General features: G+C 25.5%; 1 protein-coding gene across 1 annotated transcript; it reads left to right on the top strand.

The window, feature by feature from the left end:
- Positions 1-1,020: 1,020 nt before the first annotated feature.
- Positions 1,021-27,749, top strand: LOC139494200 (uncharacterized). Its single transcript, XM_071282373.1, has 4 exons — positions 1,021-1,040; positions 1,388-1,479; positions 26,254-26,409; positions 26,788-27,749. Exons 1-4 carry the CDS (start codon positions 1,021-1,023, stop codon positions 27,747-27,749), a joined length of 1,230 nt encoding a protein of 409 aa, XP_071138474.1.
- Positions 27,750-27,878: the final 129 nt, after the last annotated feature.

Raw genomic sequence — 27,878 nt, forward strand, 5'->3', positions numbered from 1 at the left:
CAGGACATTAAATGTGCAAGAAAGTAGATATGTTTTATATCAAAACTGCATGAATGCATATCTTAAACTCGTTAAGATGAACGCCTTATTTATTGTTTTTCATGTTAAATACAATAATGTTGTTATCAATACTATTTAACTTATTTTAATTTATTTTAAATTTTAACACAAGTGACATATTGCTTATATTTTTAAGAAACCTAATTAACCAAGAAAACTTAACATTGACCAATGAACTATGCCAATGATGTCGATGTCAAGGTCAGTTGACACCTGCCAGTTGGAGCTGCACTTATTGCAGTTCTTCTTTACACTTCTATAACTAGTTTTAATTGAGGCCAACACACGTTGAAGAAGCAGCTTTGGGTTTTCGAGTAAACACGTGTTGCATGAACATATTTCTCTCTTCATTCATACTCTATTTCAAATATTTTGATGGGATTACTATCTTTAGCATGTCATGTTAGTCTTGTTAATGCTGATGTTTCATGGGAGCAATGAGAAGCAGACAAATATGAAACGCATGACAAAACGTTGACCATGATTTTGCTCTAATTCAAGACCATTCTGTATTGCTAATTGGAATGCATATTTTATACTTATGTGAAATACGTATTATAGACGACCCAACATGCAATTATTCGAAGAATGAGAAATCAAGTATACCACATAGAGGGACAAGGTGCCTATAACAAGAACTGTTACGTACACCGACATCTTATATCTGTCCATTGTATTATACATTGAATCATGACATAAAAAATATGTCTGATTTAGTATGCGGGTATATAGATGTACAATTTAAGTGCACATATGGTCAGTTTTGGTGATGCGGTCTAATAATTGTGTTGTATAAGTCAGCATGAGGAATCACAACAACTGAAATATTGTTACATATCAATATTTTTAATAAAAGGAGGACATGCTGGCATCCTAATTTTATGCGAACAAAAAATTTGTTATTGTATTGGAATATTTCTGTCCATTGTATATTATACATTAATTCCTGACATAAAAAATATGGCTGATTTAATATGCAGGTATATAGATTTACAAATTAAAGTGCACATATGGTCAGTTTTGGTCGTGCGGTCAAATAATTTTGTTGCACAAGTCAGCACGAGGTATCAAAACTACTGAAATTTTTTTACGCATCAATATTTTGAATAAAAGGAGGACATGCTAGCACCCTAAATTTATGCGAACAAAAATTTGTAGTCATGTGTTTAAATGATGCTTTCATTAGGTATAATAAATTCTATCCTGAAATTAAATTATTGCTGATTGTGGCTACATAGATCAAGGATGTATAACTAACAATGACGTATATATAACTAACTTCAAACATACGTCTTTTCAAAATTATATATATGGTTGAATTTGATAGGTATTGGAATGTGGATCGTAAAGAAATTAAAGGAGACATGTTGAAATTTTGTCGTAGATTGAGACTAACTGAATACTTCGCTGAGAAAGAAAGTGAGGAGGACGATTCATTAGTGGATGAAACAATTATTTAGATGACTATATAGAAAATTTGTCCAACTATCCACTTACACAAAACAAAGTCGACCACAATTTAACTAAAGGCGAAAAGTCAGCACTCCAAAACCTAAGAAACAACCAAAGCATAGTAATTTAACAGGCCGATAAAGGTGGGGTCATAGTAATAATAGATTCAGACTATTACAGAATTAAAGTGGAAGAACACCTCAGTGGTTCGACATTTTACTCGGAAATTCCTGACAATATAGATCATCTAGGCAAGAGAAGAATGACAACCGTACTGAAAAAATACAAAAGGGCAACTACGGAAAAGGAGAATGATTATTTAAAAAATTTTAAAAGAAAAACGAGTAACTTTTATGGCCTTCCAAAAATTCATCAATCAAAGGAAATCCAATCTGCCGTTAACTCTTAGAAAAATGAATACATTAAAGTGCGAAACCCGTCGGATCTTAATCTTAGACCCACCCTTAAACAAAGTTAAAGCTAAACGGTCAACTGAATATCTATAAAGTAGAAAAATTTACTGAAAAAAATGTTACTGAGAAAACTTTGCAATTTTTAAATGAACCTGTGGTTGTTTCAATTTTCCTTCTAATACATTTTCAATACATAGTAGAAAATTCTCTTCATCAAATGACCGATTTAAGTACCATTGTAAACAAATATCAAACTAAATGTCAAATTTACAGTAGAATGTTTTAAAAATTACCAATAAAGGTCAAATCTGAATGAATATCAAAAAGAAGAAAAATTTACTGAAAAAATAATACTGAGCAAATGGTGTAATTTTTCAATAAACCTGTGGTTGTTTCAATTTTACTTCTAATACTTTTGTCAATACATATTAGACAATGATCTTGATCAAATGACCAATTTAATGTAACATCGTATACAATTATCCAAAAAAAATGTCAAATTTACAGTAAAATGTTGAAAAATTACCAATAAAGGTCAAATCTGAATGAATATCAAAAAGTAGAAAAATTTACTGAAAAAAATGTTACTGAGAAAATGGTGTAATCTTAAATTTTAGAGGTGGTTGTTTCAATTTTACTTGTAATACATTTGTCAATACATCAAAGAAAAGTATCTTCAAATGACCGATTTAAGGTAATATAGTATACAATTATCCCCAAAAATGTCAAATTTACAGTAAAATGTTGAAAAATTATCAATAAAAGTCAAATCTGAATGAATATAAAGAAATAGAAAAATTAACTGAAAAAATAATACTGAGCAAACGTTGTAATTTTTAAATAAAGCTGTGGTTGTTACATCTTTACTTCTAATACATTTGTCAATACATATTAGAAACTTGTCTTGATCAAATGACCGATTTAAAGTAACATCGTATACAATTATCTAGAAAAATGTCAATTTTACAGTAAAATGTTGAGAAATCACTAATAAAGGTCAAATCTGAATGAATATCAAAAAGTAGAAAAATTTACTGAAAAAAATCTTACTGAGAAAATGGTGTAATCTTAAATTTTAGAGGTGGTTGTTTCAATTTTACTTGTAATACATTTGTCAATACATCAAGGAAAAGTATCTTCAAATGACCGATTTAAGGTAATATAGTATACAATTATCCCCAAAAATGTCAAATTTACAGTAAAATGTTGAAAAATTATCAATAAAAGTCAAATCTGAATGAATATAAAGAAATAGAAAAATTTACTGAAAAAATAATACTGAGCAAATGTTGTAATTTTTAAATAAAGCTGTGGTTGTTTCATCTTTACTTCTAATACATTTGTCAATACATATTAGAAACTTGTCTTGATCAAATGACCGATTTAAAGTAACAACGTATACAATTATCTAAAAAAATGTCAATTTTACAGTAAAATGTTGAGAAATCACTAATAAAGGTCAAATCTGAATGAATATCAAAAAGTAGAAAAATGTACTGAAAAAAGATTACTGAGCAAATGTTGTAATTTTTAAATAAAGCTGTGGTTGTTCAATTTTACTTCTTCTCATTTGTCAATACATATTAGAAATATGTCTTGATCAAATGACCGATTAAAAGTAACATCGAATACAATCATCAAAAAAAATGTCAAATTAACAGTAAAATGTTGAAAAATTACCAATAAAGGTCAAATCTGAATGAATATCAAAAAGTAGAAAAAATTTACTGAAAAAATGTTACTGAGAAAATGGTGTAATTTTAAAATATAGAGGTGGTTGTTTCAATTTTACTTCTAATACATTGGTCAATACATATTAGAAAATTATCTTGATCAAATGACCGATTTAATGTAACATCGAATACAATTATCAAAAAAAATTCAAATTAACAGTAGAATGTTTTGAAAATTACCAATAAAGGTCATATCTGAATGAATATCAAAAAGAAGAAAAATTTACTGAAACAATGTTACTTAGCAAATGGTGTAATTTTTAAATAAACCTGTGGTTGTTTCAATTTTACTTCTAATACATTTGTCAATACATATTAGAAAATTATCTTGATCAAATGACCGATTTAAAGTCGCATCGTATACAATTATCCAAAAAAATGTCAAATTAATAGTAAAATGTTGAGAAATTACCAGTAAAGGTCAAATCTGAATGAATATGAAAAAGTAGAAAAATTTACTGAAAAAATGATACTGAGAAAATGGTGTAATTTTTAAATAAACCTGTAGTTGTTTCAATTTTACTTCTAATACATTTGTCAATACATATTAGAAAATTATCTTGATCAACTGACCGATTTAAAGTAACATCGTATACAATTATCCAAAAGATGTGAATTTTACAGTAAAATGTTGAAAAATTACCAATAAAGGTCAAATCTGAATGAATATCTATAAAGTAGAAAAATTTACTGAAAAAATAATACTGAGAAAACTTTGCAATTTTTAAATGAACCTGTGGTTGTTTCAATTTTACTTGTAATACATTTGTCAAAACATAAAAGAACATTGTCGTCAAATGACCGATTTAAGTTAACATGGTATACAATTATCCCAAAAAATGTCAAATTTACAGTAAAATGTTGAAAAATTATCATTAAACATCAAATCGGAATGAATATCTATAAAGCAGAAAAATTTACTGAAAAAATGTTACTGAGAAAACTTTGCAATTTTTTAAATGAACCTGTGGTTGTTTCAATTTTACTTCTAATACATTTTTCAATACATAGTAGAAAATTCTCTTCATCAAATGACCGATTTAAGTACCATTGTATACAAATATCAAACTAAATGTCAAATTTACAGTAGAATGTTTTAAAAATTACCAATAAAGGTCAAATCTGAATGAATATCTAAAAAGAAGAAAAATTACTGAAAAAATAATACTGAGCAAATGGAGTAAATTTTCAATAAACCTGTGGTTGTTTCAATTTTACTTCTATACTTTTGTCAATACATATTAGACAATGATCTTGATCAAATGACCAATTTAATGTAACATCGTATACAATTATCCAAAAAAAAATGTCAAATTTACAGTAAAATGTTGAAAAATTACCAATAAAGGTCAAATCTGAATGAATATCAAAAAGTAGATAAATTTACTGAAAAAAAGGTTACTGAGAAAATGGTGTAATCTTAAATTTTAGAGGTGGTTGTTTCAATTTTACTTTTAATACATTTGTCAATACATATTAAACAATGATCTTGATCAAATGACCGATTTAAAATAACATCGAATACAATTATCCAAAAAAAAGTCAAATTAACAGTAAAATGTTCAAAAATTACCAATAAAGGTCAAATCTGAATGAATTTCAAAAAGTAGAAAAATTTACTGAGAAAATGGTGTAATTTTAAAATATAGAGGAGGTTGTTTTAATTTTACTTGTAATACATTTGTCAATTCATCAAAGAAAATTGTTTTCGAATGACCGATTTAAGCTAACATCGTATACCATTATTCCAAAAAATGTCAAATTTACAGTAAAATGTTGAAAAATTATCATTAAAGATCAAATCGGAATGAATATCTATAAAGTAGAAAAATTTACTGAAAAAAATGTTACTGAGAAAATGGTGTAATCATAAATTTTAAAGGTGGTTGTTTCAATTTTACTTGTAATACATTTGTCAATACATCAAAGAAATTTATCTTCAAATGTCCGATTTAAGGTAATATAGTATACAATTATCCCAAAAAATGTCAAATTTACAGTAAAATGTTGAAAAATTATCAATAAAAGTCAAATCTGAATGAATAGAAAAAAATAGAAAAATTTACTGAAAAAATAAACCTGAGCAAATGTTGTAATTTTTAAATAAAGCTGTGGTTGTTTCATCTTTACTTCTAATACATTTGTCAATACATATTAGAAACTTGTCTTGATCAAATGACCGATTTAAAGTAACATCGTATACAATTATCCAAAAAAATGTCAATTTTACAGTAAAATGTTGAGAAATCACCAATAAAGGTCAAATCTGAATGAATATCAAAAAGTAGAACAATTTAATGAAAAAATGATACTAAGAAAATGGTGTAATTTTTAAATAAAGCTGTAGTTGTTTCTTCAAAAAAAATGTCAAATTAACAGTAAAATGTTGAAAAATTACCAATAAAGGTCAATCTGAATGAATATCAAAAAGTCGAAAAATTTACTGAAAAATGTTACTGAGAAAATGGTGTAATTTTAGAATAAAGAGGTGGTTGTTCCAATATTACTTGTAATACATTTGTCAAAACATAAAAGAACATTGTCGTCCAATGACCGATTTAAGGTAACATGGTATACAATTATCCCAAAAAATGTCAAATTTACAGTAAAATCTTGAAAAATTATCATTAAAGATCAAATCGGAATGAATATCTATAAAGCAGAAAAATTTACTGAAAAAATGTTACTGAGAAAACTTTGCAATTTTTAAATGAAGCTGTGGTTGTTTCAATTTTACTTTTAATACATTTTTCAATACATAGTAGAAAATTCTCTTCATCAAATGACCGATTTAAGTACCATTGTATACAAATATCCAACTAAATGTCAAATTTACAGTAGAATGTTTTAAAAATTACCAATAAAGGTCAAATCTGAATGAATATCAAAAAGAAGAAAAATTTACTCAAAAAATAATACTGAGCAAATGGTGTAATTTTTAAATAAACCTGTGGTTGTTTCAATTTTACTTCTAATACATTTGTCAATACATATTAGAAAATTCTCTTCATCAAATGACCGATTTAAGAACCATTGTATACAAATATCAAACTAAATGTCAAATTTACAGTAGAATGTTTTAAAAATTACCAATAAAGGTCAAATCTGAATGAATATCCAAAAAGTAGTAAAATTTACTGAAAAAAATGTTACTGAGAAAACTTAGCAATTTTTAAATGAACCTGTGGTTGTTTCAATTTCACTTCTAATACATTTTTCAATACATAGTAGAAAATTCTCTTCCTCAAATGACCGATGTAAGTACCATTGTATACAAATATCCAACTAAATGTCAAATTTACAGTAGAATGTTTTAAAAATGACCAATAAAGGTCAAATCTAAATGAATATCAAAAAGAAGAAAAATTTACTGAAAAAATAATACTGAGCAAATGGTGTAATTTTTCAATAAACCTGTGGTTGTTTCAATTTTACTTCTAATACATTTGTCAATACATATTAGACAATAATCTTGATCAAATGACTAATTTAATGTAACATGGTATACAATTATCCCAAAAAATGTCAAATTTACAGTAAAATGTTGAAAAATTATCATTAAAGATCAAATCGGAATGAATATCTATCAAGCAGAAAAATTTACTGAAAAAATGTTACTGAGAAAACTTTGCAATTTTTAAATGAACCTGTGGTTGTTTCAATTTTACTTTTAATACATTTTTCAATACATAGTAGAAAATTCTCTTCATCAAATGACCGATTTAAGTACCATTGTATACAAATATCCAACTAAATGTCAAATTTACAGTAGAATGTTTTAAAAATTACCAATAAAGGTCAAATCTGAATGAATATCAAAAAGAAGAAAAATTTACTGAAAAAATAATACTGAGCAAATGGTGTAATTTTTAAATAAACCTGTGGTTGTTTCAATTTTACTTCTAATACATTTGTCAATACATATTAGAAAATTATCTTGATCAAATGACCGATTTAAAGTCACATCGTATACAATTATCCAAAAAAAATGTCAAATTAATAGTAAAATGTTGAAAAATTACCAATAAAGGTCAAATCTGAATGAATATCAAAAAGTAGAAAAATTTACTGAAAAAATGATACTGAAAAATGGTGTAATTTTTAAATAAAGCTGTAGTTGTTTCAATTTTACTTGTAATACATTTGTCAATACATATTAGAAAATTATCTTGATCAACTGACCGATTTAAAGTAACATCGTATACCATTATCCAAAAGATGTGAATTTTACAGTAAAATGTTGAAAAATTACTAATGAAGGTCAAATCTGAATGAATATCTATAAAGTAGAAAAATTTACTGAAAAAAAATGTTACTGAGAAAACTTTGCAATTTTTAAATGAACCTGTGGTTGTTTCAATTTTACTTCTAATACATTTTCAATACATAGTAGAAAATTTCCTTCATCAAATGACCGATTTAAGTACCATTGTATACAAATATCCAACTAAATGTCAAATTTACAGTAGAATGTTTTAAAAATTACCAATAAAGGTCAAATCTGAATGAATATCGAAAAGAAGAAAACTTTACTGAAAAAAATGTTACTGAGAAAACTTTGCAATTTTTAAATGAACCTGTGGTTGTTTCAATTTCACTTCTAATACATTTTTCAATACATAGTAGAAAATTCTCTTCATCAAATGACCGATTTAAGTACCATTGTATACAAATATCCAACAAAATGTCAAATTTACAGTAGAATGTTTTAAAAATTACCAATAAAGGTCAAATCTGATTGAATATCAAAAAGAAGAAAAATTTACTGAAAAAATAATACTGAGCAAATGGTGTAATTTTTAAATAAACCTGTGGTTGTTTCAATTTTACTTCTAATACATTTGTCAATACATATTAGAAAATTATCTTGATCAAATGACCGATTAAAAGTCACATCGTATACAATTATCCAAAAAAATGTCAAATTAATAGTAAAATCTTGAAAAATTACCAATAAAGGTCAATTCTGAATGAATATCAAAAAGTAGAAAAATTTACTGAAAAAATGATACTGAAAAATGGTGTAATTTTTAAATAAAGCTGTTGTTGTTTCAATTTTACTTGTAATACATTTGTCAATACATATTAGAAAATTATCTTGATCAACTGACCGATTTAAAGTAACATCGTATACAATTATCCAAAAGATGTGAATTTTACAGTAAAATGTTGAAAAATTACTAATGAAGGTTAAATCTGAATGAATATCTATAAAGTAGAAAAATTTACTGAAAAAAATGTTACTGAGAAAACTTTGCAATTTTTAAATGAACCTGTGGTTGTTTCAATTTTACTTCTAATACATTTGTCAATACATATTAGAAAATTCTCTTCATCAAATGACCGATTTAAGTACCATTGTATACAAATATCCAACTAAATGTCAAATTTACAGTAGAATGTTTTAAAAATTACCAATAAAGGTCAAATCTGAATGAATATCCAAAAAGTAGTAAAATTTACTGAAAAAAATGTTACTGAGAAAACTTTGCAATTTTTAAATGAACCTGTGGTTGTTTCAATTTTACTTTTAATACATTTTTCAATACATAGTAGAAAATTCTCTTCATCAAATGACCGATTTAAGTACCATTGTATACAAATATCCAACTAAATGTCAAATTTACAGTAGAATGTTTTAAAAATTACCAATAAAGGTCAAATCTGAATGAATATCAAAAAGAAGAAAAATTTACTGAAAAAATAATACTGAGCAAATGGTGTAATTTTTAAATAAACCTGTGGTTGTTTCAATTTTACTTCTAATACATTTGTCAATACATATTAGAAAATTATCTTGATCAAATGACCGATTAAAAGTCACATCGTATACAATTATCCAAAAAAATGTCAAATTAATAGTAAAATCTTGAAAAATTACCAATAAAGGTCAATTCTGAATGAATATCAAAAAGTAGAAAAATTTACTGAAAAAATGATACTGAAAAATGGTGTAATTTTTAAATAAAGCTGTTGTTGTTTCAATTTTACTTGTAATACATTTGTCAATACATATTAGAAAATTATCTTGATCATCTGACCGATTTAAAGTAACATCGTATACAATTATCCAAAAGATGTGAATTTTACAGTAAAATGTTGAAAAATTACTAATGAAGGTTAAATCTGAATGAATATCTATAAAGTAGAAAAATTTACTGAAAAAAATGTTACTGAGAAAACTTTGCAATTTTTAAATGAACCTGTGGTTGTTTCAATTTTACTTCTAAAACATTTGTCAATACATATTAGAAAATTCTCTTCATCAAATGACCGATTTAAGTACCATTGTATACAAATATCCAACTAAATGTCAAATTTACAGTAGAATGTTTTAAAAATTATCAATAAAGGTCAAATCTGAATGAATATCCAAAAAGTAGTAAAATTTACTGAAAAAAATGTTACTGAGAAAACTTTGCAATTTTTAAATGAACCTGTGGTTGTTTCAATTTTACTTTTAATACATTTTTCAATACATAGTAGAAAATTCTCTTCATCAAATGACCGATTTAAGTACCATTGTATACAAATATCCAACTAAATGTCAAATTTACAGTAGAATGTTTTAAAAATTACCAATAAAGATCAAACCTGAATGAATATCAAAAAGAAGAAAAATTTACTGAAAAAATAATACTGAGCAAATGGTGTAATTTTTAAATAAACCTGTGGTTGTTTCAATTTTACTTCTAATACATTTGTCAATACATATTAGACAATGATCTTGATCAAATGACTAATTTAATGTAACATGGTATACAATTATCTCAAAAAATGTCAAATTTACAGTAAAATGTTGAAAAATTATCATTAAAGATCAAATCGGAATGAATATCTATAAAGCAGAAAAATTTACTGAAAAAATGTTACTGAGAAAACTTTGCAATTTTTAAATGAACCTGTGGTTGTTTCAATTTTACTTTTAATACATTTGTCAATACATATTAGAAAATTATCTTGATCAAATGACCGATTTAAAGTCACATCGTATACAATTATCCAAAAAAATGTCAAATTAATAGTAAAATCTTGAAAAATTACCAATAAAGGTCAAATCTAAATGAATATCAAAAAGAAAAAAAAATTACTGAAAAAATAATACTGAGCAAATGGTGTAATTTTTCAATAAACCTGTGGTTGTTACAATTTTACTTCTAATACATTTGTCAATACATATTAGAAAATTATCTTGATCAAATGACCGATTTAAAGTCACATCGTATACAATTATCTAAAAAAATGTCAAATTTACAGTAAAATGTTGAAAAATTACCAGTAAAGGTCAAATCTGAATGAATATCAAAAAGTAGAAAAATTTACTGAAAAAATTATACTGAGAAAATGGTGTAATTTTTAAATAAACCTGTAGTTGTTTCAATTTTACTTCTAATACATTTGTCAATACATATTAGAAAATTATCTTGATCAATTGACCGATTTAAGTACCATTGTATACAAATATCCAACTAAATGTCAAATTTACAGTAGAATGTTTTAAAAATTACCAATAAAGGTCAAATCTGAATGAATATCAAAAAGAAGAAAAATTTACTGAAAAAATAATACTGAGCAAATGGTGTAATTTTTCAATAAACCTGTGGTTGTTTCAATTTTACTTCTAATACTTTTGTCAATACATATTAGACAATGACCTTGATCAAATGACTAATTTAATGTAACATCGTATACAATTATCCAAAAAAAATGTCAAATTTACAGTAAAATGTTGAAAAATTATCATTAAAGATCAAATCGGAATGAATATCTATAAAGTAGAAAAATTTACTGAAAAAAATGTTACTGAGAAAATGGTGTAATCTTAAATTTTAGAGGTGGTTGTTTCAATTTTACTTGTAATACATTTGTCAATACATCAAAGAAAATTATCTTCAAATGACCGATTTAAGGTAATATAGTATACAATTATCCCAAAAAATGTCAAATTTACAGTAAAATGTTGAAAAATTAACAATAAAAGTCAAATCTGAATGAATATAAAAAAATAGAAAAATTTACTGAAAAAAAAATACTGAGCAAATGTTGTAGTTTTTAAATAAAGCTGTGGTAGTTTCATCTTTACTTCTAATACATTTGTCAATACATATTAGAAACTTGTCTTGATCAAATGACCGATTTAAAGTAACATCGTATACAATTATCCCAAAAAATGTAAATTTTACAGTAAAATGTTGAGAAATCACTAATAAAGGTCAAATCTGAATGAATATCAAAAAGTAGAAAAATTAACTGAAAAAAGATTACTGAGCAAATGTTGTAATTTTTAAATAAAGCTGTGGTTGTTCAATTTTACTTCTTCTCATTTGTCAATACTTATTAGAAACTTGTCTTGATCAAATGACCGATTAAAAGTAACATCGAATACAATCATCCAAAAAATGCCAAATTAACAGTAAAATGTTGAAAAATTACCAATAAAGGTCAAATCTGAATGAATATCAAAAAGTAGAAAAAATTTACTGAAAAAATGTTACTGAGAAAATGGTGTAATTTTAAAATATAGAGGTGGTTGTTTCAATTTTACTTCTAATACATTGGTCAATATATATTAGAAAATTATCTTGATCAAATGACCGATTTAAAGTAACATCGTATACAATTATCCAAAAAAAAGTCAAATTAACAGTAAAATGTTGAAAAATTACCAATAAAGGTCAAATCTGAATGAATTTCAAAAAGTAGAAAAATGTACTAAGAAAATGGTGTAATTTTAAAATATAGAGGTGGTTAATTCAATTTTACTTGTAATACATTTGTCAATTCATCAAAGAAAATTGTCTTCAAATGACCGATTTAAGCTAACATCGTATACTATTATTCAAAAAAATGTCAAATTTACAGTAAAATGTTGAAAAATTATCATTAAAAATCAAATCGGAATGAATATCTATAAAGTAGAAAAATTTACTGAAAAAAATGTTACTGAGAAAATGGTGTAATCTTAAATTTTAGAGGTGGTTGTTTCAATTTTACTTGTAATATATTTGTCAATACATCAAAGAAAATTATCTTCAAATGACCGATTTAAGGTAATATAGTATACAATTATCCCAAAAAATGTCAAATTTACAGTAAAATGTTGAAAAATTATCAATAAAAGTCAAATCTGAATGAATATAAAGAAATAGAAAAATTTACTGAAAAAATAATACTGAGCAAATGTTGTAATTTTTAAATAAAGCTGTGGTTGTTTCATCTTTACTTCTAATACATTTGTCAATACATATTAGAAACTTGTCTTGATCAAACGACCGATTTACAGTAACATCGTATACAATTATCTAAAAAAATGTCAATTTTACAGTAAAATGTTGAGAAATCACTAATACAGGTCAAATCTGAATGAATATCAAAAAGTAGAAAAATTTACTGAAAAAATGATACTGAAAAATGGTGTAATTTTTAAATAAAGCTGTAGTTGTTTCAATTTTACTTGTAATACATTTGTCAATACATATTAGAAAATTATCTTGATCAACTGACCGATTTAAAGTAATATCGTATACAATTATCCAAAAGATGTGAATTTTACAGTAAAATGTTGAAAAATTACTAATGAAGGTCTAATCTGAATGAATATCTATAAAGTAGAAAAATTTACTGAAAAAAATGTTACTGAGAAAACTTTGCAATTTTTAAATGAACCTGTGGTTGTTCCAATTTTACTTTTAATACATTTTTCAATACATAGTAGAAAATTCTCTTCATCAAATGACCGATTTAAGTACCATTGTATACAAATATCCAACTAAATGTCAAATTTACAGTAGAATGTTTTAAAAATTACCAATAAAGGTCAAATCTGAATGAATATCCAAAAAGTAGTAAAATTTACTGAAAAAAATGTTACTGAGAAAACTTTGCAATTTTTAAATGAACCTGTGGTTGTTTCAATTTTACTTTTAATACATTTTTCAATACATAGTAGAAAATTCTCTTCATCAAATGACCGATTTAAGTACCATTGTATACAAATATCCAACTAAATGTCAAATTTACAGTAGAATGTTTTAAAAATTACCAATAAAGGTCAAATCTGAATGAATATCAAAAAGAAGAAAAATTTACTGAAAAAATAATACTGAGCAAATGGTGTAATTTTTAAATAAACCTGTGGTTGTTTCAATTTTACTTCTAATACATTTGTCAATACATATTAGAAAATTATCTTGATCAAATGACCGATTAAAAGTCACATCGTATACAATTATCCAAAAAAATGTCAAATTAATAGTAAAATCTTGAAAAATTACCAATAAAGGTCAATTCTGAATGAATATCAAAAAGTAGAAAAATTTACTGAAAAAATGATACTGAAAAATGGTGTAATTTTTAAATAAAGCTGTTGTTGTTTCAATTTTACTTGTAATACATTTGTCAATACATATTAGAAAATTATCTTGATCATCTGACCGATTTAAAGTAACATCGTATACAATTATCCAAAAGATGTGAATTTTACAGTAAAATGTTGAAAAATTACTAATGAAGGTTAAATCTGAATGAATATCTATAAAGTAGAAAAATTTACTGAAAAAAATGTTACTGAGAAAACTTTGCAATTTTTAAATGAACCTGTGGTTGTTTCAATTTTACTTCTAAAACATTTGTCAATACATATTAGAAAATTCTCTTCATCAAATGACCGATTTAAGTACCATTGTATACAAATATCCAACTAAATGTCAAATTTACAGTAGAATGTTTTAAAAATTATCAATAAAGGTCAAATCTGAATGAATATCCAAAAAGTAGTAAAATTTACTGAAAAAAATGTTACTGAGAAAACTTTGCAATTTTTAAATGAACCTGTGGTTGTTTCAATTTTACTTTTAATACATTTTTCAATACATAGTAGAAAATTCTCTTCATCAAATGACCGATTTAAGTACCATTGTATACAAATATCCAACTAAATGTCAAATTTACAGTAGAATGTTTTAAAAATTACCAATAAAGATCAAACCTGAATGAATATCAAAAAGAAGAAAAATTTACTGAAAAAATAATACTGAGCAAATGGTGTAATTTTTAAATAAACCTGTGGTTGTTTCAATTTTACTTCTAATACATTTGTCAATACATATTAGACAATGATCTTGATCAAATGACTAATTTAATGTAACATGGTATACAATTATCTCAAAAAATGTCAAATTTACAGTAAAATGTTGAAAAATTATCATTAAAGATCAAATCGGAATGAATATCTATAAAGCAGAAAAATTTACTGAAAAAATGTTACTGAGAAAACTTTGCAATTTTTAAATGAACCTGTGGTTGTTTCAATTTTACTTTTAATACATTTGTCAATACATATTAGAAAATTATCTTGATCAAATGACCGATTTAAAGTCACATCGTATACAATTATCCAAAAAAATGTCAAATTAATAGTAAAATCTTGAAAAATTACCAATAAAGGTCAAATCTAAATGAATATCAAAAAGAAAAAAAAATTACTGAAAAAATAATACTGAGCAAATGGTGTAATTTTTCAATAAACCTGTGGTTGTTACAATTTTACTTCTAATACATTTGTCAATACATATTAGAAAATTATCTTGATCAAATGACCGATTTAAAGTCACATCGTATACAATTATCTAAAAAAATGTCAAATTTACAGTAAAATGTTGAAAAATTACCAGTAAAGGTCAAATCTGAATGAATATCAAAAAGTAGAAAAATTTACTGAAAAAATTATACTGAGAAAATGGTGTAATTTTTAAATAAACCTGTAGTTGTTTCAATTTTACTTCTAATACATTTGTCAATACATATTAGAAAATTATCTTGATCAATTGACCGATTTAAGTACCATTGTATACAAATATCCAACTAAATGTCAAATTTACAGTAGAATGTTTTAAAAATTACCAATAAAGGTCAAATCTGAATGAATATCAAAAAGAAGAAAAATTTACTGAAAAAATAATACTGAGCAAATGGTGTAATTTTTCAATAAACCTGTGGTTGTTTCAATTTTACTTCTAATACTTTTGTCAATACATATTAGACAATGACCTTGATCAAATGACTAATTTAATGTAACATCGTATACAATTATCCAAAAAAAATGTCAAATTTACAGTAAAATGTTGAAAAATTATCATTAAAGATCAAATCGGAATGAATATCTATAAAGTAGAAAAATTTACTGAAAAAAATGTTACTGAGAAAATGGTGTAATCTTAAATTTTAGAGGTGGTTGTTTCAATTTTACTTGTAATACATTTGTCAATACATCAAAGAAAATTATCTTCAAATGACCGATTTAAGGTAATATAGTATACAATTATCCCAAAAAATGTCAAATTTACAGTAAAATGTTGAAAAATTAACAATAAAAGTCAAATCTGAATGAATATAAAAAAATAGAAAAATTTACTGAAAAAAAAATACTGAGCAAATGTTGTAGTTTTTAAATAAAGCTGTGGTAGTTTCATCTTTACTTCTAATACATTTGTCAATACATATTAGAAACTTGTCTTGATCAAATGACCGATTTAAAGTAACATCGTATACAATTATCCCAAAAAATGTAAATTTTACAGTAAAATGTTGAGAAATCACTAATAAAGGTCAAATCTGAATGAATATCAAAAAGTAGAAAAATTAACTGAAAAAAGATTACTGAGCAAATGTTGTAATTTTTAAATAAAGCTGTGGTTGTTCAATTTTACTTCTTCTCATTTGTCAATACTTATTAGAAACTTGTCTTGATCAAATGACCGATTAAAAGTAACATCGAATACAATCATCCAAAAAATGCCAAATTAACAGTAAAATGTTGAAAAATTACCAATAAAGGTCAAATCTGAATGAATATCAAAAAGTAGAAAAAATTTACTGAAAAAATGTTACTGAGAAAATGGTGTAATTTTAAAATATAGAGGTGGTTGTTTCAATTTTACTTCTAATACATTGGTCAATATATATTAGAAAATTATCTTGATCAAATGACCGATTTAAAGTAACATCGTATACAATTATCCAAAAAAAAGTCAAATTAACAGTAAAATGTTGAAAAATTACCAATAAAGGTCAAATCTGAATGAATTTCAAAAAGTAGAAAAATGTACTAAGAAAATGGTGTAATTTTAAAATATAGAGGTGGTTAATTCAATTTTACTTGTAATACATTTGTCAATTCATCAAAGAAAATTGTCTTCAAATGACCGATTTAAGCTAACATCGTATACTATTATTCAAAAAAATGTCAAATTTACAGTAAAATGTTGAAAAATTATCATTAAAAATCAAATCGGAATGAATATCTATAAAGTAGAAAAATTTACTGAAAAAAATGTTACTGAGAAAATGGTGTAATCTTAAATTTTAGAGGTGGTTGTTTCAATTTTACTTGTAATATATTTGTCAATACATCAAAGAAAATTATCTTCAAATGACCGATTTAAGGTAATATAGTATACAATTATCCCAAAAAATGTCAAATTTACAGTAAAATGTTGAAAAATTATCAATAAAAGTCAAATCTGAATGAATATAAAGAAATAGAAAAATTTACTGAAAAAATAATACTGAGCAAATGTTGTAATTTTTAAATAAAGCTGTGGTTGTTTCATCTTTACTTCTAATACATTTGTCAATACATATTAGAAACTTGTCTTGATCAAACGACCGATTTACAGTAACATCGTATACAATTATCTAAAAAAATGTCAATTTTACAGTAAAATGTTGAGAAATCACTAATACAGGTCAAATCTGAATGAATATCAAAAAGTAGAAAAATTTACTGAAAAAATGATACTGAAAAATGGTGTAATTTTTAAATAAAGCTGTAGTTGTTTCAATTTTACTTGTAATACATTTGTCAATACATATTAGAAAATTATCTTGATCAACTGACCGATTTAAAGTAATATCGTATACAATTATCCAAAAGATGTGAATTTTACAGTAAAATGTTGAAAAATTACTAATGAAGGTCTAATCTGAATGAATATCTATAAAGTAGAAAAATTTACTGAAAAAAATGTTACTGAGAAAACTTTGCAATTTTTAAATGAACCTGTGGTTGTTCCAATTTTACTTTTAATACATTTTTCAATACATAGTAGAAAATTCTCTTCATCAAATGACCGATTTAAGTACCATTGTATACAAATATCCAACTAAATGTCAAATTTACAGTAGAATGTTTTAAAAATTACCAATAAAGGTCAAATCTGAATGAATATCAAAAAGAAGAAAAATTTACTGAAAAAATAATACTGAGCAAATGGTGTAATTTTTAAATAAACCTGTGGTTGTTTCAATTTTACTTCTAATACATTTGTCAATACATATTCGAAAATTATCTTGATCAAATGACCGATTTAAAGTAACATCGTATACAATTATCCAAAAAAAAGTCAAATTAACAGTAAAATGTTGAAAAATTACCAATAAAGGTCAAATCTGAATGAATTTCAAAAAGTAGAAAAATGTACTAAGAAAATGGTGTAATTTTAAAATATAGAGGTGGTTAATTCAATTTTACTTGTAATACATTTGTCAATTCATCAAAGAAAATTGTCTTCAAATGACCGATTTAAGCTAACATCGTATACTATTATTCAAAAAAATGTCAAATTTACAGTAAAATGTTGAAAAATTATCATTAAAAATCAAATCGGAATGAATATCTATAAAGTAGAAAAATTTACTGAAAAAAATGTTACTGAGAAAATGGTGTAATCTTAAATTTTAGAGGTGGTTGTTTCAATTTTACTTGTAATATATTTGTCAATACATCAAAGAAAATTATCTTCAAATGACCGATTTAAGGTAATATAGTATACAATTATCCCAAAAAATGTCAAATTTACAGTAAAATGTTGAAAAATTATCAATAAAAGTCAAATCTGAATGAATATAAAGAAATAGAAAAATTTACTGAAAAAATAATACTGAGCAAATGTTGTAATTTTTAAATAAAGCTGTGGTTGTTTCATCTTTACTTCTAATACATTTGTCAATACATATTAGAAACTTGTCTTGATCAAACGACCGATTTACAGTAACATCGTATACAATTATCTAAAAAAATGTCAATTTTACAGTAAAATGTTGAGAAATCACTAATACAGGTCAAATCTGAATGAATATCAAAAAGTAGAAAAATTTACTGAAAAAATGATACTGAAAAATGGTGTAATTTTTAAATAAAGCTGTAGTTGTTTCAATTTTACTTGTAATACATTTGTCAATACATATTAGAAAATTATCTTGATCAACTGACCGATTTAAAGTAATATCGTATACAATTATCCAAAAGATGTGAATTTTACAGTAAAATGTTGAAAAATTACTAATGAAGGTCTAATCTGAATGAATATCTATAAAGTAGAAAAATTTACTGAAAAAAATGTTACTGAGAAAACTTTGCAATTTTTAAATGAACCTGTGGTTGTTCCAATTTTACTTTTAATACATTTTTCAATACATAGTAGAAAATTCTCTTCATCAAATGACCGATTTAAGTACCATTGTATACAAATATCCAACTAAATGTCAAATTTACAGTAGAATGTTTTAAAAATTACCAATAAAGGTCAAATCTGAATGAATATCAAAAAGAAGAAAAATTTACTGAAAAAATAATACTGAGCAAATGGTGTAATTTTTAAATAAACCTGTGGTTGTTTCAATTTTACTTCTAATACATTTGTCAATACATATTCGAAAATTATCTTGATCAAATGACCGATTTAAAGTGACATCGTATACAATTATCCAAAAAAATGTCAAATTAATAGTAAAATCTTGAAAAATTACCAATAAAGGTCAAATCTGAATGAATATCAAAAAGTAGAAAAATTTACTGAAAAAATGATACTGAAAAATGGTGTAATTTTTAAATAAAGCTGTTGTTGTTTCAATTTTACTTGTAATACATTTGTCAATACATATTAGAAAATTATCTTGATCAACTGACCGATTTAAAGTAACATCGTATACAATTATCCAAAAGATGTGAATTTTACAGTAAAATGTTGAAAAAATACTAATGAAGGTTAAATCTGAATGAATATCTATAAAGTAGAAAAATTACTGAAAAAAATGTTACTGAGAAAACTTTGCAACTTTTAAATGAACCTGTGGTTGTTTCAATTTTACTTCTAATACATTTGTCAATACATATTAGAAAATTCTCTTCATCAAATGACCGATTTAAGTACCATTGTATACAAATATCCAACTAAATGTCAAATTTACAGTGGAATGTTTTAAAAATTACCAATAAAGGTCAAATCTGAATGAATATCCAAAAAGTAGTAAAATTTACTGAAAAAAATGTTACTGAGAAAACTTTGCAATTTTTAAATGAACCTGTGGTTGTTTCAATTTTACTTTTAATACATTTTTCAATACATAGTAGAAAATTCTCTTCATCAAATGACCGATTTAAGTACCATTGTATACAAATATCCAACTAAATGTCAAATTTACAGTATAATGTTTTAAAAATTACCAATAAAGGTCAAATCTCAATGAATATCAAAAAGAATAAAAATTTACTGAAAAAATAATACTGAGCAAATGGTGTAATTTTTAAATAAACCTGTGGTTGTTTCAATTTTACTTCTAATACATTTGTCAATACATATTAGAAAATTATCTTGATCAAATGACCGATTAAAAGTCACATCGTATACAATTATCAAAAAAAATGTCAAATTAATAGTAAAATCTTGAAAAATTACCAATAAAGGTCAAATCTGAATGAATATCAAAAAGTAGAAAAATTTACTGAAAAAATGATACTGAAAAATGGTGTAATTTTTAAATAAAGCTGTTGTTGTTTCAATTTTACTTGTAATACATTTGTCAATACATATTAGAAAATTATCTTGATCAACTGACCGATTTAAAGTAACATCGTATACAATTATCCAAAAGATGTGAATTTTACAGTAAAATGTTGAAAAATTACTAATGAAGATTAAATCTGAATGAATATCTATAAAGTAGAAAAATTTACTGAAAAAAACGTTACTGAGAAAACTTTGCAATTTTTAAATGAACCTGTGGTTGTTTCAATTTCACTTCCAATACATTTTTCAATACATAGTAGAAAATTCTCTTCATCAAATGACCGATTTAAGTACCATTGTATACAAATATCCAACTAAATGTCAAATTTACAGTAGAATGTTTTAAAAATTACCAATAAAGGTCAAATCTGAATGAATATCAAAAAGAAGAAAAATTTACTGAAAAAATTATACTGAGCAAATGGTGTAATTTTTAAATAAACCTGTGGTTGTTTCAATTTTACTTCTAATACATTTGTCAATACATATTAGAAAATTATCTTGATCAAATGACCGATTTAAAATCACATCGTATACAATTATCCAAAAGATGTGAATTTTACAGTAAAATGTTGAAAAATTACCAATAAAGGTCACATCTGAATGAATATCTATAAAGTAGAAAAATTTACTGAAAAAAATGTTACTGAGAAAACTTTGCAATTTTTAAATGAACCTGTGGTTGTTTCAATTTTACTTCTAATACATTTGTCAATACATATTAGAAAATTATCTTGATCAAATGACCGATTTAAAGTCACATCGTATACAATTATCCAAAAAAATGTCAAATTAATATTAAAATCTTGAAAAATTACCAGTAAAGGTCAAATCTGAATGAATATCAAAAAGTAGAAAAATTTACTCAAAAAATGATACTGAGAAAATGGTGTAATTTTTAAATAAACCTGTAGTTGTTTCAATTTTACTTCTAATACATTTGTCAATACATATTAGAAAATTATCTTGATCAACTGACCGATTTAAAGTAACATCGTATACAATTATCCAAAAGATGTGAATTTTACAGTAAAATGTTGAAAAATTACCAATAAAGGTCAAATCTGAATGAATATCCAAAAAGTAGTAAAATTTACTGAAAAAAATGTTACTGAGAAAACTTTGCAATTTTTAAATGAACCTGTGGTTGTTTCAATTTCACTTCCAATACATTTTTCAATACATAGTAGAAAATTCTCTTCATCAAATGACCGATTTAAGTACCATTGTATACCAATATCCAACTAAATGTTAAATTTACAGTAGAATGTTTTAAAAATTACCAATAAAGGTCAAATCTAAATGAATATCAAAAAGAAGAAAAATTTACTGAAAAAATAATACTGAGCAAATGGTGTAATTTTTCAATAAACCTGTGGTTGTTTCAATTTTACTTCTAATACATTTGTCAATACATATTAGACAATGATCTTGATCAAATGACTAATTTAATGTAACATGGTATACAATTATCCATAAAAAATGTCAAATTTCAAGTAAAATGTTGAAAAATTATCATTAAAGATCAAATCGGAATGAATATCTATATAGCAGAAAAATTTACTGAAAAAATGCTACTGAGAAAACTTTGCAATTTTTAAATGAACCTGTGGTTGTTTCAATTTTACTTTTAATACATTTGTCAATACATATTAGAAAATTATCTTGATCAAATGACCGATTTAAAGTCACATCGTATACAATTATCCAAAAAAATGTCAAATTAATAGTAAAATCTTGAAAAATTACCAATAAAGGTCAAATCTGAATGAATATCAAAAAGTAGAAAAAATTACTGAAAAAATGATACCGAAAAATGGTGTAATTTTTAAATAAAGCTGTAGTTGTTTCAATTTTACTTGTAATACATTTGTCAATACATATTAGAAAATTATCTTGATCAACTGACCGATTTAAAGTAACATCGTATACAATTTTCCAAAAGATGTGAATTTTACAGTAAAATGTTGAAAAATTACTAATGAAGGTATAATCTGAATGAATATCTATAAAGTAGAAAAATTTACTGAAAAAAATGTTACTGAGAAAACTTTGCAATTTTTAAATGAACCTGTGGTTGTTTCAATTTTACTTCTAATACATTTTTCAATACATAGTAGAAAATTTTCTTCATCAAATGACCGATTTAAGTACCATTGTATACAAATATCCAACTGAATGTCAAATTTACAGTAGAATGTTTTAAAAATTACCAATAAAGGTCAAATCTGAATGAATATCAAAAAGAAGAAAAATTTACTGAAAAAATAATACTGAGCAAATGGTGTAATTTTTAAATAAACCTGTGGTTGTTTCAATTTTACTTGTAATACATTTGTCAATACATATTAGACAATGATCTTGATCAAATGACCAATTTAATGTAACATCGTATACAATTATCCAAAAAAAATGTCAAATTTACAGTAAAATGTTGAAAAATTACCAATAAAGGTAAAATCTGAAAGAATATCAAAAAGTAGAAAAATTAACTGAAAAAAATGTTACTGAGAAAATGGTGTAATCTTAAATTTTAGAGGTGGTTGTTTCAATTTTACTTGTAATACATTTGTCAATACATCAAAGAAAATTATCTTCAAATGACCGATTTAAGGTAAAGTAGTATACAATTATCCCAAAAAAAGTCAAATTTACAGTAAAATGTTGAAAAATTATCAATAAAAGTCAAATCTGAATGAATATAAAAAAATAGAAAAATTTACTGAAAAAATAATACCGAGCAAATGTTGTAATTTTTAAATAAAGCTGTGGTTGTTTCTTCTTTACTTCTAATACATTTGTCAATACATATTAGACAATGATCTTGATCAAATGACCAATTTAATGTAACATCGTATACAATTATCTTGTAATACATTTGTCAGTACATCAAAGAAAATTATCTTCAAATGACCGATTTAAGGTAATATAGTATACAATTATCCCAAAAAATGTCAAATTTATAGTAAAATGTTGAAAAATTATCAATAAAAGTCAAATCTGAATGAATATAAAAAAATAGAAAAATTTACTGAAAAAATAATACTGAGCAAATGTTGTAATTTTTAAATAAAGCTGTGGTTGTTTCCATTTTACTTCCAATACATTTGTCAATACATATTCGAAAATTATCTTGATCAACTGACCGATTTAAAATGTTGAAAAATTACCAATAATGGTCAAATCTGAATGAATATCAAAAAGTAGAAAAATTTACTGAAAAAATGATACTGAGAAAATGGTGTAATTTTTAAATAAAGCTGTAGTTGTTTCAATTTTACTTCCAATACATTTGTCATTACATATTAGACAATGATCTTGATCAAATGACCAATTTAATGTAACATCGTATACAATTATCCCAAAAAATGTCAATTTTACAGTAAAATGTTGAGAAATCACTAATAAAGGTCAAATCTAAATGAATATCAAAAAGTAGAAAAATTTACTGAAAAAAGATTACTGAGCAAATGTTGTAATTTTTAAATAAAGCTGTGGTTGTTCAATTTTACTTCTTCTCATTTGTCAATACATATTAGAAACTTGTCTTGATCAAATGACCGATTAAAAGTAACATCGAATACAAGTGTAAGCATGTTCTATCTTACCTATTAAATCAGGGGATTTGGTGTGAATGCCACTCAGATAACTATAATAAAGATTTTAAAATAAGAAAATAGATTTGTAGCCCACTGCATGCTTTACAATTCCGTGAAATTAAATGTCAACGAAGATTTGATTCAAATTATTGTCAATAATAGTTTGAGTGTTCAAATCAGTTTATTGTACTGCAAATTCTGTTTGATGTTTGAAAACAAGGAAAAGATATTTATCTTTTGCATTGTATGTAGTCCTGAAGGCTGCAACACACAATAACTAAGAAGAGGCAGAGTCATATCATCTCCTGTTGCAAGAAGATATAATGTGAGTTTTTAGAGTACACATCTTGAATTTTCTCAACTCATACAAGAAATTTATCTGAGTTGTAAAGACAAACTATCAACACAAGAAATATTCTATTTTGAATCAGAAATACTTCAACATGACTAAGTCTTTGATTGACCCCTACAAGAAATTAAAGGTCCCAGTGAATAGACTATACTGAGAACAATAGCTCAAAGTTAAGTTTCCTGTCTGGCAGGTATTATGCCAGCTTTAGCTGGCACTTATGGTAGAAGCATCGTTTTGGAATAAAGAACGATAACTCTCTCTACACGACCCATCTGAAAAGTTTCGTCACTCTCGTTAAATCTCGTACGATTATTTTTTTTAATGGCTGCCGAATTTAACGTTTCAACACGAACTTGAAAAAACGGGACAGATAGGAATAATTTCTATGTGAAATACGACATGAATTTGTATTTGTTTACAAAAACAAGAATTCAGAAATTTTGGTAACTTGTGAAGTTAATTTAAATTTTATTGTACCACGGAAGTTACCGAAGTTTGGACGTCACAACATCTGACGCCATGTTTCGTCTGCTTCATTTTCCATTATCAGTGAGGTCAGAACAAAGTTCCTTAGTAATCACAGGTACTTCATTTAAAAGTCACAAAATCATAATTAATGATAACATATTTAGCGTAAAAGTTCCGTTCAGCTATTAGGTCACTATATCACATTACAAATCTAAAACAATATCTTGATATGCTGCAAACATAAGTGCTAAATATAATAAAGGGCTGCGCTTTAGCGCATGATACGCCCGTTGCTCTTTTAACTTGTCTTTTATGATTTAAATGAATTTATATGATCAACTAGAAATATATATACAAATCAAAAGGGATTTTACATTAATATATTCACCAAAGTTTCATAAAATCCCCCTTTTTTAAGTATAAAAATTCATTACTTAAGAAAACGTAAAATCTAAAATTTATAAAAATGGAAAGGGAGCTTATGTCAATAGATATAAACAATTTATCAAAATTGCATAAAATTTTGTGAAAGTGTTAGTTATTGTCCCAAAATTGGAAAATCCCCCCCATTTTTTAAGCATAAAAATTCATAACACGGAAATGTAAAATCTGAAATTTATAAAAATTGAAAGGGAGCTTTCATCAATAGATATAAACAATTCACCAAAGTTTCATGGACATTGGTGAAAACCTTCCGAAGTGTTAAAAATCCCCCTTTTTTTTATAAATAAAGCCCCATGAATCCAAAACTTAAAATCTGAAATTTATAAAAATTGAAAGGGAGCTTAAATCAATAGATATAAACAATTCACCAAAGTTTCATGGACATTGGTGAAAGCCTTTTTGAGTTATTGTCCGAAGTGTTGCAAATCCCCCCTTTTTTATGAATAAAGCCCCATAAATCCAAAACTTAAAATCTGAAATTAAAAAAAACGAAAGGGAGCTTACGTCAATAGATATAAACAATTCACTTAAGTTTCATGGAAATTGGTGAAAGTGTTTTTGAGTTATTGTCCGAAGTGTGGACGACGGACGGACAACGGTATACCATAATACGTCCCGTCTAAAAGACGACGGGCGTATAACAAAGCATTTGACAGATCATAAAATTATCCGAACAAGAAAAAAAGACACAAAAAATATTTAAGAATACAAACAGAAACTTCAACCAACCTAGTTCAAAGCTATTAAAATAAATAAAATACTTCAAAATATAAGCTTTGGTGATATCTGAACTTTATTATAAAAGTGAATTACACAATGTAATAAGATATTTATAAGTTGTCTCTCTCAAATCTTTGTTCATGTTTATTTTGTGATTTTTTGCAGGTATTCAAATAAAGCAATATTCAGAGGCTCAGGCTGGAAAGTCCTACTGTGACTCAAAAATTGCTCATATGAGAACCAAGATGAGATCCTTTGTGGCAACTGGAAATAACATTTTGAATGCAGATGACATGAAAACTGCAATTGATTATGGAAAAGGTACATTGTGAATTTATTCTATAAACACAAGAAGATGTGGTATGATTACCATTGAGACATATTTCTATCCAAGACTTAAATTAGCAAATTTAAGCAATTATAGGTCACAGTGTAGCTTCAAAGTGAGACCTTGACTCAATAGCAGAGTAAAACTATACAAAAAAAAAAAAAAAACAATTATAAAATACAGCACAACAGACAATCACTTACTTGACAGTTGACTTCAAAAGATTAATAGGTGTACAGAATACAATTTTAATTTACCAGCTCTATAAACAAAATCACCTTAAACTATGTGTTACATAAATGTCGGAGGTCAAAACATAATCATTGTATCTGTTAAGTTTTATATAATAAGTTCAATTCCCTTTCTTACAGGTGTAGCTGGATGTCAAGTGGCCCATGTTATTGTTGAAACGTCAAAACATGTTCTGAAGACTCATAATTTAAAAAATATCACACATTACAACGATGTTCAGTACACAGAATCTGGTGTTGTATTCAGAAAAGCTTATGGTATTGGGGATGGGTTGTCAATGACTTATAGTGAGTTAACTAAATTATCAGGTCATTGTCAAAATGAAACTGGATGTACTCTTGTAACAGATTTTGTTCTGCCATCAAAGGTCAAAGGAAAGATCAAGTTTTCAAAAGCTGAAAGTAATGCTGTAGAAAATGAAATGAGTACTGAGACCACAACAATAAGACCAGTCAGTTCATCTGCTTTGCAGACAACACTCTCCTTTGAATGCCCAGAACCAGGTTGTATTAAGCATTATGCTTCTTACAGAACTCTAGAAAATCATGTTCTATTAGGTACACATGATTTAAGATTAGAAAGAGAATCGGTATATGATATCATTCGCAAGCAATGGGCAGAACTCTGCAACAATGTTATTGTTACCAGGAAGAAAAATGTTGTCAGCCAATGTACAGATAATCAACAAGCTGTAGAAACCCTTCATATGGGTTGGGCATTAAAAAGGGCCAGAAAGGTGAATAGATTTCCTTCCAATATTAAAAACATCCTTATTAAGAAATTCAATGAAGGAGAGAAAAGTAAAAACAAATGCAGTCCAGATGATGTAGCATCAGAAATGATATCTATGAGGGATACTGAGGGCAGACGGGTTTTTCAGTTAAACGAATGCTTAAATAGTACTCAAATTACATCTTTCTTCTCTCGATTGGTATCAGCTAATGCAAGTAACAACAAGAAAATAGTACCTGAAGATGATGACTTGGTAGCTGCTGCTGTTGCAATAAATCAATCTGAATTAATTGATTCAGTTAACTCTGCAAATCCAACAAATGACTTGTTAATTTTGAAAATATATTAAAAATACAAAATTCAATTTTATCCATTTATTTTCAATGTATTTATAAGTTTTATGATTTTAATTGTATAATTTTGATAGAATTTTTATCTTTAATAATTTGAAAAATATAAGAAAGTAAATCAGACTGAA

Source organism: Mytilus edulis, chromosome 11, assembly GCF_963676685.1.
Source record: "Mytilus edulis chromosome 11, xbMytEdul2.2, whole genome shotgun sequence".
NCBI lineage: Eukaryota > Metazoa > Mollusca > Bivalvia > Mytilida > Mytilidae > Mytilus > Mytilus edulis.